Raw genomic sequence first — 15,799 nt, 5'->3', positions numbered from 1 at the left:
CTCCTGAACACACACATTTGTTTTGGACTCAATTCTACAATGTTAAGTGGGTGGGAAAAAACCTCCTTAATTGTATTTGGGTCAAAAATGGGCACCCATAGAAATGAATGGGAAAAACTGTAATTTAGAGCATTCTAAAATAAGCCAAAATAAGACACCAAGTGACAGCAAAGTCACTTCATCTTTAGGTTTTAGCTCTAAAAACTTATTGGAATGTTATTTTAATGTAGTTAAAAAAATAATTTACATAGAAAATATAGCACTTTTTGAAGTAAATAAATTAAAAAATACCCCCAAAATAAAATAAACCACCATAAATGGATAGACAAAACTTTATCGGAGACAGTGATATAACATTTAAAATGAATAAAAATTAGGATCACACCTGAGTCCTCTGTGACTGTGCCCACATTTACAGGATTAAGGGCTATAAAGTGAATACGGTTTGAGGGTTAAGGTGAACATGCACTTTAAAGCCGACACAACAGACAAATGATCAATAACACTTTATTTTAAAGGCAAAAAGATTTAAGCGTAACATGTTCATTCAGTTTGCGATCATGTAGATCATGATCTCCCTCATCAAACACACCTAATCAGTTCAACAAGGGCCAGATACAGGGAAACGGTGCAACACTGAATCTCGACACAAAGCTTCTTTAAAATGACCTTGAAGCCAAAGTCTGCTGGCTATAAATTAGTAAAAACTATAGTAAAAATCTGCTAATGTCAGCTAATTCTTCAATTCCTTCCACATAAACCAGGGAAACCTTCATACAATCTTCAACAAACTGGTTTTGTTTTATACACATCACAAATAAAATAGTGTTTAGTACATGAAATTGCAGTGTGTTATGGCTAATACATTTTCAGAAACGTGAATACAGTAACGGACCGTACCATGCCATACAGTGTAAGTTCAGCATAATCAAAGTATTATTATACATAATACATTTGTGTAGTGTTTGTGTGGGTCTTTATGTAGTAGTGTAAAGGTGGAAACAGACGCATCATCAAAAACGGCTTCGTCGGCTCTGTAAAAACAGATATGACATAAATATTAATATCTGGAGTGATGACAAAGATCAGCGAGAGCATTGTGAGGCTAGTGCTATAACCTCTGCAGGATCCACTCAGAGGAGCCCGCAGGATTTGGGCGGACGGAAGGGGTTGTCGCTGGACGGGACGCCCATCAGAAGAGGGTCTTTATGGGCATTTTGCAGGCAGAAGTTCTTCAGGTCTGTGGCAGCTTGAGAAACCTGCAGAGATCACAGTGAAGACGGCATGTTGAGTCCAGATTGTACCTTACTGTGATTAAGCATCCCTTCATAAAGGTGTCCTCTTTCACTGACACTACACACACTGTTCAGGAATGGTTTGAGGAACATGTTTTGGCAGGACCGACAGCATATTAGACAGGTGGACATTATGTTTTGGCATGCGTGTATATTTTTTAAGGCAAGACATTATAGACAAATCCATTGTTATTTCATGCACTCCTCGTTTTGAGGGCTATTTGTGCTTCCGACTAGTGAGAAGAAAACATCCAAAATACATATGTAAGAGTTAATTTCCTTATTATTTATTTTTTTGCCTATTTAGAGTTATATAACAGCAGTTTTTGAAACTGGCTTTATCCAAAGTTCATATTTTGGTTCTGGAAATTATATGCAAATGAGTGCAGATTTAATTAGATAATGAATCACATATTTAAACAACATTTTAAAAAACAACGACGAACATTGTCTCAGCTCTGATTAATCAAATGTGGTGTATGAAAATATCTATTTATATTTATTATTATAATATATATATATATATAATATTATTATTTTATAGTAAATAAGTTAGTATAGAATCTCCTTTAAACAAGTTAAGGCCTACATTTGTTTTTGGCAGATAATCTATGGGAAAGGATGTAAACTAACTGAAAATTTGGTCAACAATCACTACTTTAACAGAATACAGTGTTATTATTCATTAAAATATACTGCGTGCATTATAGAGAAAATATGGCATTTTTATATTAAAACATCATTGAGATGGAAAAAAGTTTCGGTCACAGTAAGGAGTTGTTTTGTTTAGACACGGTTGAACAACTGTATTTTTTTTAGTGCTAACAGTATACAAAAAGTATAATATTGCAATCTGATACCATGACATAGTACTAACGTTGCCATACTCTCAGTTTTTAGCGTTGCTCTCTGTGCGTTTGCATTAATAATGAGCAGAGGGCATAACAAATACCTGTTGTCTGAACTTTACGACTACAATGCAGATCTGAGTGTATAAAACTATCATAAAACACTTCAAAAACATCTCGGAGGTACCGTGACGTTAAAAACCCCGGGGTCATTTCTACCTATAAATGAGTTTAAACGCGTTAAAATTGTTGTTTTGTCGGTTAGCGTTAGCGTTAGCAGTAACTCACACCGGTTAAACGCTTTTGTTCGTGTTCTTCTTTAACCCACAAACTCTTTCACTTTTCAAGTTGACCCCGACATACTTACGTTAATTCTTCGTATTTTCGCCTCTAGTCTGAGCTGTTTGACGGCTTTGGTCGCCACGGCCACACTACTGCTGCTAGCGTTATTGTTGGACATGATTACTGACCGAATGACTAAAAGAGTTTGCGGAAGTTTGAGGAAGAGGAGCGCGCGCGCGCACGCACACAACACGACTTCACTATCTAATGCAGCTAAGAATACAAAAACGACTTATATTTTATTGTTTTCTTTTTTTGTACTGGACGTTTTGTCAGATTTAACTGATGACAAATTTGTCCCGCAAAGTTTTTATTTTCTGAGGAAACCAAAAAATATAACATCACCTTTGCAATGTCTAACTTTGTTATATTGTCATCCCTAAACATTTGAATTCTTGAATTCTGTTTTAGAAACACAAAAATGACAATCCATGGCTCTTCGGGCCTAATACAGTCACTCTGTATTCACCTACTTTAAAACGATATGCATTCTCAAAACGTGCTATAGTCTACAAAAAAAATAAAAAATAAAAATGAAACGACATTGTAAATGACTGTGAATTTTAAAACTATCGGAGATAAACGGAGGCAGTAGAATTTGTTTTATTCACAACTCCTGCGTCAGAACAACGCATCAACAAAACTCTCAAACTCTCCCGCGCCTTAAAGGGGACGTGTCAAATTATGCATGTGTATGTGTAGGAGATGTGTGAATTATGCTTCATTGATGTGTGATTGCATGTATCTGCCCGGAATACTGTTTGCTTTGTGGCTATTTTAAAACTGTATTTCTATTGGCCGTTTTCGGCCATGAATAGAGGCTGTGTTTTGTTGATATCCCTCTGACACTGACCAAACAGAAAAGGTGTTTCTATGAAGAGTGTTCTATTGGTGTGGTTACTTTCCATATGAATTTGGAGATTTTTAATACTGGTATCTATTTTTATTTTACGTTTATGACGTGTAAATCATCCCAGATTTTTATTTTCTACTTATGCATAAATCAAAATATCTTTGGCTGTATTTGTTGTTAGAAATCTAGATTACAAAGTGAGTTATTACAACAAATGATCGGGGTAAAACTGGCCTTTTCTCTCACTAATATATGCATGCAGTTACATACATCTTCCTGTAGATGGCGCGTCAGGTCGGTGAGCTGTAGGTGTGTGTGTGTGTGTGTGTGTGAGGGCGCTGTCCGAGGTCCTGATCAAAATAAAATACAAAAATCCATCACCAGTGACATGTGTGTGTAATGTTCAGTGTTCTAATGTTACAAAATAAAAGTGTTTGTGATGCCTATAGGTCTATGTAGCCAGAGCTAAACAATAAAAACATGTGTTTTTAAATAATAATAATAATAATAAAAAAATTCTATGCAAGATGAATGTCACTGCAACCTTTCATCTCATTGTATATCTGCACCATTGTGCAACCCATAATAAAGGGTTAGAGTTAGGGGGGGAAAAAATTGGTGAAACTAGTCAAAAAGGCTCTTCTTTGTGAGATTTAGGAATTACAGTGAATTATCGATTATGAAATCATTAAATCCTCCTGAATTCTGTCTTTTACTTTGTGTTTATGTGAAATATCGGTGGTGATTGTGTTTGTGTTGATGATAGTTTAAATGAAGTCAAAGAGAAGCTGTTTCTCACGAGCGCATGATGGACATTTATCACTTGCATCATCATGTGCTAGAAGAGAACAAGGAAGCGCTTCTACAGAAGTGTCTTTTTTTAGTGCCATGAGACATTGACAGTTCAGTAAACCTGCATGAAAATAATTATTTTAGTTCCTCTGTGACTGAACTAATGCATTAATACAGATTCAAACTATATATGAAGAGTTCAGATGCAAAAGCCTCTAAGTGCCATTTGAAATTTTCTTCTAGAATGATCATTTTTATCAAGCTTGTATATTTAAGTTCAGTAATTTCACTTAAATGGCAATGATAATTACCTATTAATTGTTATTTAAGTGAAATTACTGAACTTAAATATACAAGTTTGATAAAAATCATCATTAAAGAAGAAAATTTCAAATGGCATTTAGAGGCTTTTGCATCTGAACTCTTCATATATTTGTGTGTGTGTGTGTGTGTGTGTGTGTGTGAGTGTAAAATAGCACTTGTGTCATTTGACTGGAAGAGGAGAGTTTTGTCATTCACAGGAAGTGAAGAAAGACAGGATGTGTGAAAACAGTAAACTGGCAAAAGATCGTGCAGTTTTTACACTCGGACTGCAGATTGCAGTGAGGTAGGACATGTATTTTACAACGCAAAAACATGTTTCAGCTTTAATAGAGAGATTATTGAATATGATATATGAAGTATACTTGTTTTATATGCATCTATAAACACGTGTCAGTCACTTTTGTGTAATTGTCACAATCTTCCTCATGTCTTCCAGAATGTTTGGTGTTTTCTTTCTGATTTCTCTGCTTGTGATTCCTGGTGAGTCTGAACCTAATTCTTATTTACACACACACCGAAGAAACCTCTTTCAGGATGTTTTGTCTCTATTTCTGTTTTTAAAGGCAGTCTATGTCAAGAATGTGTCGTGTTCACAGTTCTGCTAAACTGACACAGAAAGCGTCGACATATATGATATATCCCACAACAAATTAGTCTTTAGACACGGAAATACTGGCTATCAGCGCCATTTTTGTGTTCATGTAAAGTGTGTATTTTCTGATCCTCTGGGTGTTAAAAAAACCTCTAAGTTCGGACAGCTGCTGCCCCGATAATTTTTGGTTTCTGTGGTTGCACATTGGAATTATTATAGAAGTATTTCAATTACAGTGGGTTTGTGGAGACGAGAGTGTTTCGGTGTGGACTGATTAAAATGTCTCAGCTGATCATTTGGACGAATTGATAGTCTTGTCGTTTAACGTGTAAATATGTGATACTGTTTGCAAGATGCTGACTATAGTCCATCAATTTGATTATGTGTCTCTAAAATAAATAGTATACTAATGGAATAATGAATATAAAAAATACCTGAATCATGTCAGGAAGTGTTTTAAAAAATCACTTTGAGACTTTTTTTAAAGGGTTGCTTAAAGGGTTGGTAAAGTATGATTTCACTTTTCTAAATTTAGTTAGTGTGTAATTTTGCTGTTTGAGCATAAACAACATCATCAAAGTTACAACGCTCAAAGTTCAAAGCAAATGAAGATATTTGCTTTTAAAGAATTGCTGGTAGGGACTACATTACATTCCTCCATGGTTAGTGACATCACCAACCCTAAAATGTACATAAACCCTGTGAACACGCAGTCCATGTTGAGAGTGGTGGTATAATGGTACATTTGTGAGTCAGCTCAAACTTTAGCATCCATCTTTTCACATAGAATAGAAAGTCCCTCTGTGTGCATCTCACAACAGTTCATATATGAGCGATTTATAGATTATCATGACAGAATATCCTAATTGAAGATAGTTAACTCCACATCAACAACATAAATTCATCAACTATCCATTGAGACGCGCTGTTGTATTCTACATGTTGTCACTTCTTGAGTCTCTCCATTTTAACATTATAGGGCGAACAGTTTCTGTCATTTTAGTGTGTCTGCGTGAGGAAATCGAGCTGCGAACGAGCTCTTGAAAAACCCCGCCCTCTGCAGCAGCTCATTTGCATTTAAAGGGCCAGGCACAAAACGGGGCATTTTTGCAAAGCCTAAAAGTGACAACTTTAACATGCTATATTAAAATATCTGTGAGGTATTTTGTGCTTAAACTTCACACACACTCTCTGGGGACATCAGATATTTATTTTACATCTTGTGAAAATGGCATTTTACCACCCCTTTAAAATGACCCTAATTCCATGATGTTGAAGTTACATGAACAAATGTTTGTTTAACGTAACCGCCACGACACACACAAAATATGAAAGTCCAAGTGCAGTTTATTTGATCCGTGAGGATAAATCAAGGCAGGTAAAAAGTCAAAATCCAGGTCACAGCAAGCCGAAACAAAACAAGACTGACCTCCAGAATGAAGTGACATCTAGACAAGGACTCGACAACTAATATAGAACAGCCAGGGTGTATATAACACAAATCTAACAAGGTGAAGGGAAACAGCTGAGTGCAATGAACTGATGAGTGACAGACGGAATGCTGGGAAATGAAGTCACGTGAGAACGAGGACCTCTAGTGACAACCCAGGGAAACACAACCAGACACTGTGACAGTAACCCAGTTGTGGAACCTGCTGATGAAAAACAATTGAAGCCAACATATCATTTGTTTGAATAGGACATAGAGATCATAAGTGTTTTTTTTTGTTTTTGTTTTTTTAAAAAGCATGTAGGCTATATAAAACAAGCAAAGAAAATACTAAAGTAGAAGAACTGCTTTTGTGTTGTAGAGAAAAATGGAAACACCTGTTTTCCTGTTTTATATCTTCCAGGGATTTGCAGTCAGGAATGGAAGGTTCAGTACTCAAGTTTGAGCAAATGTGTCCTAAAGGGTTCAACAACACATTTATTTGGCACTTTTACACACCCAGGTCATCTCACTGTGACAAAGACATTTTGGACCGTAAACCCAGTTAAAGGCCAAGACGTCATCAATCTGTTGGATCTTCCAGATTACAAAGACAGAGTTCATTATTTCCCCAATAAAAACCGAACATTCGCTCTCAGACTCAGTAATGTGACAGGAGAGGATGAAGGAATGTACTGCTTCAGAATCATAACAAATGAAGAAGCACAAAGATATCTGGGTTTTCCTGGGATTGAGCTCAACGTCACAGGTACAGTCTAACTATTGCATGATAGATGTTACTCTGTTCTTTCATATAAATATAAAGTGTGGTGTTGTGTGATTTCAGAGCTCAGAGTGGAGATTCCTGAAGAGGTCGTTGAGAAAGATTCCCCTGTTTTATTTTGTAAGAGCACCTGTTTCCTCTCAAACACAACAGGCTTTATCTGGTATAAAAACGGCGAGTCTTTCTCCGAGTCGAGCGTCGGGAATCGTCTGATTCTGCAGTCGGTCAGCAGGGATGATGCGGGAAACTACAGCTGTGCAGCGAGACCTCAGGAACATCTGCCGTCTCCTGCCGTCACTCTCAGCGTCAGATGTAACACACACTTCAGCTTTCAGACAAGTTCAGTCCAGACTCGTGATGAGTAACTTTCAGTGTTTTCCAGATCCTCCTCAGAGCGTGTCAGTGTCCATCAGTCCATCTGGTGTAATAGTGGAGGGAGATTCAGTGACTCTGAAGTGCATCAGTGACTCAAACCCTCCTGCTGTGAACTTCAGCTGGTTTAAGGAGAATGAAACCTCAGCTGTTGGATCTGGACAGAGTTTCAGCATCTCCAGCTTTAACTCCAGTTTCAGTGGACGCTTCTACTGTGAGGCTCAGAATAAATATGGATCTGGGAGATCAGCGTCTGTGTCTTTGTTCGTGCCTGCAGGTATTGACATGGGGCGTTGATCTTCTGCTGGTGTGATTATCAGCCGTGTGAATGATGTTTCTCTTCGCTCAGGTGGCCAGAACACAGGTCTGTTTGCAGCCGCTGGCATCGGGGCGGCGCTCATCGCCGTCTGCGTTATTGTTGTAGTAATAAAAATCACAAGGTAAGTGAAAACTGCGGTGGAAGATGGTGTATTTATAACTCACAGGTCATATTAACCACTTTTGCAACACTTTTAATCATTTTTCCCCTTTTAATATGTGCATTTTCATGATATAGACCTTATGTAGCCCCGCCCCTTTTCAGTGCTGCGCTGCGCTCGTTGTCTTTTGACTTCCGGTCTGTATTTGCACAGCGATCTGCTCGTAACAAAAATTCCCTGTCGACATTTAAGACATCTGCTTTATAATGCTTATGATAAACATTACAATTCTCATGATAACTCTTGTTAACTCTACAATAAGTAAATCCACTGACTTCACCAGCTAATACTCCTCGACAGAGCGACCGCGCGGAAGTTCAAAGAAAATATTCTAAAGATGACGGCGCCCATGTTTCTCTAGTGCATAAGCTCTATAGATATTGTATGTTTGCAATTTCTCCTCTCTCCAGAAGGAAAGCAGGAGATACTGGCGTCCAAAGTGGAGTTTCAAAACAGGCAAGTCTAAAATAGTGTCTATTTCAGCTCACAATTGAATCAACATCGTTGTTGTTGTTCTTGGAACAACTTTTCAAAATCAGATTTAAGGGACATGTTTACAGTTTTAGGTACAAAATCAGGTTTAAGTGTTTCTACATCGGTGTTATTCATATCATTTCCAAGTTATGGGTAGTGGGACAAACTTTTCAGACGTGTTGATCCAGGAACAGCGAGCGATTGTAGTGTGATCATCTGTGTGTGTAATCAGGACAACAGCAGAGCAGCGGGGGCGAATCAGATGAGCACGAGTGATTCAGGCGTTCAGAATGACTCGATGTACGCAAGCATCACTCACAAGGAGCCTCCGAGCGCTGGAGATGAAGACGAGGTTCAGTACGCCACCGTCCGGCACTACAGGAACGCAGGAAACACGAGTGTGAAGGCTGAGGGTCAGTCTGGAGACGTGAGGGATCGTGGTCCTCCTGACAGGTGAGGCGCACTTCATTACTCACGTTAAAGATTTGAACTAATCCCTAAAACTCTGCAGGCGGCTCAGAGAGAAACAAGGTTTTATGTGTATGATTTAATCTGTTTTATCTTCTTTTTGTCTTTTTTACACGTATCGAACAGATCTGATGAAGCCAATGTGATCTACAGCAGTATCAATGTTGCAGGAAGATTTTGAGCATCTGATCACAAACACCTGAACCATCGAGTCAACACACTGACATGCCCCAAATGCGGCATGAAATGGAAGTGGCAACCAACGTTACGAACATACTGTGATATATTTCCGAGTTAATTTTTTTGTGTTACTGTTTTCGATATATGAAGTCTGAATGAACTGTCGTTACCTGCAGAGTGTGTTGCTCATTCACAATCTGAGCGTAACACACAACTTTATTTCATTCTGTGAACTGTGTGTAAATTTCACTTCATCCACTGATTTTCTGTGTAATAAAGTAACCGTGTGGTGTATTTAATGTGATGTAAAATATTAAAGTAAGTTCTTTTTGAATAATGAGTTAAATAAAGAGTAGAGCATCAGTGCCTCCTCCTGGCCGAGGGCGAGTGTGTGTTAATTACTAACTGCTTGTTTTTTGGGGCATATGTCCATGATGTCTGTTATTTAATGTTGGGTTTTATCTTCAACCGAGCAGCTCATCCAGAAAGCTTCTGCTGTGGACAAACATCTTTAATAGTTTTTCTAAATAAATTCTAAATCATAAACATCTGAAGATATGTTCATGATGAAAAAAACAGACATCAAATAGATGTCTCTGAGATGTAGGCCTACGTGTGCGATCAGGGAATGGTGATATGTTTCTAAAGTGTGACATGGCATCCTATTAGCCTACATATAAATATATATCAGTTAAATGTGTTTTTGCTTTTTGTGTATCGAGTCTTAAGCCTCCATGTTACTGATATCATCCAATGAATTATATAATAAACAGATTTTAGTTATTAATTTGGTTTTGAGTACAAATTAAATGTTTGTTTGGTTTTGTTTGTCATTGTCTTGGGCCTCAAAAGTGGATTTAGATGATCTTAGTTCAATTTCCATTACGTTGAAACTGCTAAAACACCTCAGTGTGTTTGATACACGTCCTCACTGTTTTTTTGGTTATAGTATAATCTGAGATGTAGGATTGGCGACACATTGACTGGCAGATGAAGCGAAATAACCAGATATTGTCCTAAAAGTACCAGTAATTGGCTGCTGACGGGTGTTCATTTCCCATCCTGACTGTATAAACCTTGATTAATTTTTAATACATCATCATTATAATTCAAATGAAGCACACATTAGCTTCTCCTATTTACATGATGGATTTATATAAACACATATTGAACAATATAGAAGAAAATACAACTTTAGTAACTTTTATTACTTCTAAAATCAACATGTCGCAGAATCAGATGTAAACGCTGCTGTAATGGCAGTAAAGTGCACTGGATCTTTTTGGCCACTAGATGCCAGTAAAGTCAATGGGAGTGCAGGAAAGATGTGAGTAATGGATGTAATTCCTTTATTTCGAGAGGCTGTTCACTGCAGAGCCGTGGGTGGAGAGAGAAGTCCAGCTCTTCCCTCTGGATATAATGTGTGTGTAATGGAGCGAGACGGTCCAACAACACCCTAACCGACCCATAACTCTCTCCCTCCACCCATTAGATCCACTGAGGAGGAGCTGGACGGCATTCGGCTCTGCAGTGAACATCACTGCTCCATTATTAGGAGTTATTAAACAGATCCAGCAGTGATGTATTAGTGTTGATGAAGACTGTTAAAACTATTCCTGTATCTGTCGTCAGTCTGGTCTCTGAGAAACTGGTATTGACCCAAACATGTGATAACCGCAGAGTTTGTGCCAGAAAGAGGAAGTGAAACTAAGAGCTGTAAAGATGCTGTTCAGACGCTCCTGCAGACTTGATGAGCATCTTTACTCTGTTTTAACATCTTTAAACATCTTTCACATATTCTCTCACAAAGAATAGTGAGCTCAGAGATAAAGCTTGTTGTGTGTTTGACATCTGAGACGTTAACGGTCTTCTCCAGTTGTTCTTGTGTGATTGAGATGACGGTCACTCATAACTAGGAAGAGGAAGACCAACATTTAGCTGAACTTTATTTAAGTGTGAAAACTGCAGCGTTTGACACATTAAACTGCGGATGTTTTTCTCATTCGGGCGTCGACACTGAAACATCGACACTTCAGAGCGGTAAGAACATTTTTACTGTTATTTAAAAGAATTTATAAAACTGTTTTAGATGAATGTTGATTTGATGAAGTGATTTTGACTCCAGAAGCTCAATATCTGTTGTAGATTCATGTGTAAATATTGTGTGAAGCTCTTTAGACACGAGGCCTGAAACATCATCAATGAGCCGTGAATTATTAATAATCATGCGCTTTATCTATCAAACAGAGTTTGTGATGATGTAGATGATGCTCATAATGTCATAATTGTCAGTTTTATGATTGCAGAAGTCACGATGGTGTCGTCTCTCATAAAGTCTCTTCCTCTGATCGTAGTGATCATGACTGCGGGTGAGTCTTCAGTTTCACTCACACATATTTAACAAAAGACGATTGAGCTCTTCACACTTATAAACGGACATGAGAGTTTTACTGTCAGCTTATATAAAAATGGTCAAAAGTGAAAAGATATTTTACACCTGAAAGCCTCTTCATTCCTCATTTCTGTGTTTCAGGGGCTGATGTTCAGGATTGGGGAGTGAATTACAGTCCTTCATGTGTTTGTGCATTAAAGGGATCAACAGTGAAAATATTCTGTACTTTAAAATATCCTCGTGGTTATAAGGTCACAACAGCTTTCTGGACCAAAACTGTTGAAGAACCGCATGACTTTTGTTCAGATCCAGAGATGAGAAGAGGGATTCAGTGTAACAGTGAATATTATAAACACACTTCCAGCATCACTTTGACGGCTGTAACAGAAGCTGATGAACACATGTACTACTGCAGATTTATTACAGATAAAGATGATGGAAAATGGACGGGGGTTCCTGGAGTTCAGCTTAACGTCACTGACGTCACAGGTAAAACTACTGAACTCTCAGAAATACACCACAGAAACACACAAACACACACATCAAGCACTTCCTTTTATCACTGAATCTGCCAGATGACCTTCTGTAGATATTTTATAGTGTCCTGATGGCTCTTGTTCATATAATGACAGTCGACACCTTCTTCAAGCTTTAAATGTCCTAAAATGATGTGACTTTTGACTGATATTCCACGTGTTGTGAAGATGTGCAATAGAGTTCATCAAGAAACAAAGCAGAAAACCAAACTGTAATATGTTATTTAGCACAAATCCTCACTGCTGTTCTCAAACACCCTCAGACATGCAAATCAAGACTTTTACTTCATGTTTCTTTCTCATCAAAGCTTGTCGTTTGCCCTCAGAACACTGAATATACAGCACGAGTTGCATGAGAGAGTGTTTTGATGCTTTTATATTCATTTGAAAGCTTGAAGCAATCATTCATGTTGATGATGATGATGATGATGATGTTGTTGATGTTGATGATGATGTTGTTGTTGTTGTTGTTGATGATGATGATGTTGTTTATGTTGTTTGTTGTAGAGGCTTTGGACTGTTTTGGATTAGGTTATGGATGAGTAAACCCTTCTGGGTGCTGGTAAGAGCACAAATAATGAGGAGACAGGTGGTCAGATTAATTTGGTGTATTGTTGATAGATGGATGGGCCACAACTGTATATTCAATGATGTACATAGTCTGAAAAATAAGTACAATAAAGAGAATGAATAAACTAAATATACAATAAGAAGCATGCACTGTTACATAATTAAATGATTATCCAGAATACTCATTATTGACATTTCTCTACGAAACATCTAGCTAAATAAACTGAAACGAAGTATTAAACAGGAAAAAAATACACACGGTGAGGGCCATTGTCATCAGTAACATTCAGTGCCCATATATGGATAATCGTATGGCTCATATGCAGGGCATACAGACAAACATGACGCTGATCGTCTAGTATTAGAACATCTTAACAGACCGACTAACAGCACCTCATTAATAACCCATAACACTGATATGGTGCTTAATAAAGAATGAATCGTCACACTTTAAGGAATAGCCTAATACTAAATAATAATACTAGCCTATTACCGATCTGAATAACACAGAACGATCTATACAGGACATGTCCGGACATGCACTTATATCACGGACGCTTAACTCTTTACAGATCAAGTTACACAACTCAAAATCAACCTAAATATAATAAAAGTGACTTACTTTGAGGGCAATGACTAACATCACAATATTAGAGTTGCACCAATCACCCTGAACGAACAGGAATCAACATTACAGCTGACAGCTCTCACAGATTACATGCACTCAGCAGATAGCGGCAATTGAACTGACGACTGTACACAGTTCTGCAGGTTACCATGACTACGGTTTCAGAATAAAAGTCCCGACTGAATGAGCCTTTAATACATTGTTGTTGTTGTTGTGTCAGACCTGCAGGTGGAGACACAGGAGAGTGTGAAATATGGAGATTCAGTCAGTCTGAGATGTAAAAGCAGCTGCTCTCTGCCTCAACAAACAACATTCATCTGGTACAGAAACACACAGAGAATAACTAGAGGAATTGTGAAAGGGAATCAGCTTCATCTGCGGTCAGTCAGTCGTTCTGATGCTGGAAACTACAGATGTGCTGTAGGAGGACATGAACATCTGATCTCTCCTGTTTATCTTTATGTTGACTGTGAGTAAAAACTGATTCATTTTAACACAAAAGAAATATTTCATAATTTTTTTGGGGGGGATGTTAAGATTAAAAATATTTAATATATTATATTATATTCATATTAATTTAGAATATAGACAACCATTATATTAGTGTGATTGTCTTGACAATATGTTTAATCTGCTGTATATTAAATCATTCCCTTTTTCCTATTACAAAAATTAACAGAATATGAATCTATCAATTTGCCACTTCTATAATTCAAAGTCACATGACATAACTACATGAAGTTTCTCTGATAATCAGTTTAAATCAGTGTATTGTCTGTGTGCTGTTTGTCACTGCACTGGAAACAAATATTTTAATGCTTTATCACAATTTTTTCACAAATCTTTTGTCAATTCAGCTTCGGCTCACAAACGTTGTTTAGATAACAGAAGTGGTTCAACGGACCCCAAAACCCACAGTTCTGATCATATTACGTTTTTTTAATCCTGGATCTTAGACTCTCTATTTATTACTGAAAGCACACCAAAATGCTGCATATAACATGAAAAGTTGGTAGTTTGACAGTGGTTTTAAGCACTCCCGCTCCCCTCCACTAGGCGGGCCGTGACGTCATGAAAGGACTCCAAGCTTTTACTGTCTGGTCTCTGCTCCAAGCCTGAGTTATAACTGACGTTCTCAACTACTTTCTGTTACTTTCTCCCGCCCGCAACATTAAAGTTGTAAAAAGATTTTTTACAACTTTTTTAAAAAAAAGATTTTTTACAAAAATATCTTTTTCCCGCCTGTAAAAAGATTTTTTTCTGTACCTCCAAATACTTTCAAATTAGCAATGATTTTAGCTCTTTGTTCAATTTCATTAATTAAAATGAGCATATACGACACAATCCTTCATAGAAGTGATTCCAGCTTAATTTCATTAAATGTAATCAATGTAATCTTTTAAAAATTTGGTTTACCATTTTTTTTTAGTTGAGTCAACATATATTTTTCGTTCATCTTAAACGGATGTCACTCAAAAAATGAATTTTGGCCTCTTGTTAAAATAATTAATTAAAATAAGCAAAAGTAACATGATTGTTTAAACGGTTAGTTCACCCCAAAATGAAAATTCTGTCAGTATTTACTCGCCCTCATGTTGTTTCAACCCCGTAAGACCTTCGTTCATCTTCCGAACACAAATTAAGATATTTAAGATATTAAGATCGCTCCTGCATACAGTCCATAGGCTTCTTGAGGGACTGGCTCTTGCTGTCCTCGAAAAGTCATTAAAGACATCGTTAAAATAGTCCAAGTGACTACAGGGGCTCAATCTTAAGTTTATCAAACGACGAGAACACTTTTGTGCGCAAAAAAAACAACAAAAATAATGACTTTATTTCAACTATTGGTTTATTTCTCCCTCTGCGCGAGTCAGGTTACTAGTTTAATAGCGTAAGCTTCTGTTATTGTACGTCACACGCATCACACACATGACCAGCGTCGGCCAATAGTGAGCCTACGTGTGACGTAGCTTTACGCAATCACACTACGTTAACTGACTACAGGCCAATAGAGGAGGAAGTGAATAGTTGAAATAAAGTCGTTATTTTTGTTTGTTATTGCGCACAAAAATGTTCTCGTCGTTTGATAAACTTAAGATTGAGCCCCTGTAGTCACTTGGACTATTTTAACGATGTCTTTAATGACTTTTCGAGGACAGCAAGAGCCAGTCCCTCAAGAAGCCTATGGACTGTATGCAGGAGCGATCTTAATATCTTAAATATCTTCATTTGTGTTGTGAAGATGAACGAAGGTCTTACGGGGTTGGAACAACATGAGGGCGAGTAAATACTGACAGAATTTTCATTTTGGGGTGAACTAACCCTTTAATATTATCACAACTTAATTTAATTGTGTTCAATCAACCTAATTCATTTGTGTGAAATCTACACGAATCATTGTTGTTGACATCTAACTGGACAGTGGATCTGTAGTTCCCAGC

General features: G+C 37.4%; 3 protein-coding genes across 5 annotated transcripts in view; 2 read left to right on the top strand and 1 right to left on the bottom strand.

The window, feature by feature from the left end:
* Positions 1-491: 491 nt before the first annotated feature.
* Positions 492-2,669, bottom strand: LOC120488027 (guanine nucleotide-binding protein G(I)/G(S)/G(O) subunit gamma-5). The gene is made up of 3 exons (XM_039684480.2): positions 2,511-2,669; positions 1,119-1,259; positions 492-1,034 (listed from the first exon to the last, which is right to left on the bottom strand). Exons 1-2 carry the CDS (start codon positions 2,601-2,603, stop codon positions 1,134-1,136), a joined length of 219 nt encoding a protein of 72 aa, XP_039540414.1. The 5' UTR covers positions 2,604-2,669; the 3' UTR covers positions 492-1,034; positions 1,119-1,133.
* A 1,985-nt stretch (positions 2,670-4,654) lies between these two features.
* On the top strand, positions 4,655-10,019 carry LOC148978465 (B-cell receptor CD22). 2 transcript variants are annotated; one of them, XM_089132751.1, is made up of 9 exons: positions 4,655-4,737; positions 4,891-4,934; positions 6,999-7,244; positions 7,323-7,571; positions 7,642-7,908; positions 7,981-8,071; positions 8,521-8,566; positions 8,817-9,037; positions 9,179-10,019. In XM_089132751.1, exons 1-9 carry the CDS (start codon positions 4,670-4,672, stop codon positions 9,231-9,233), a joined length of 1,287 nt encoding a protein of 428 aa, XP_088988877.1. In that variant the 5' UTR covers positions 4,655-4,669; the 3' UTR covers positions 9,234-10,019. The 2 variants fall into 2 exon arrangements, with proteins under 2 accessions (XP_088988877.1, XP_088988876.1); XM_089132750.1 differs by having other exon boundaries at positions 4,666-4,737; positions 6,900-7,244.
* Positions 10,020-10,717: 698 nt separating this feature from the next.
* Positions 10,718-15,799, top strand: part of LOC120459098 (B-cell receptor CD22) — a 20,418-nt gene continuing 15,336 nt past the window's right edge. Inside the window, exons 1-4 of one of the 2 annotated variants that reach the window (XM_089132715.1) lie at positions 10,718-11,272; positions 11,525-11,601; positions 11,766-12,113; positions 13,579-13,827. In XM_089132715.1, the coding sequence (XP_088988841.1) occupies positions 11,529-11,601; positions 11,766-12,113; positions 13,579-13,827 (670 nt within the window). In that variant the 5' untranslated portion in view covers positions 10,718-11,272; positions 11,525-11,528. The remainder of the gene's footprint in view (positions 11,273-11,524; positions 11,602-11,765; positions 12,114-13,578; positions 13,828-15,799) is intronic. The other variant, XM_089132714.1, reaches the window with a different exon arrangement.

The sequence above is a fragment of the Pimephales promelas genome, chromosome 6, assembly GCF_988280905.1.
Source record: "Pimephales promelas chromosome 6, fPimPro1.hap1.1, whole genome shotgun sequence".
Lineage (NCBI taxonomy): Eukaryota > Metazoa > Chordata > Actinopteri > Cypriniformes > Leuciscidae > Pimephales > Pimephales promelas.
Note: the sequence above shows the minus strand (reverse complement) of the source record. Positions and strands in the feature narration are given on the sequence as shown.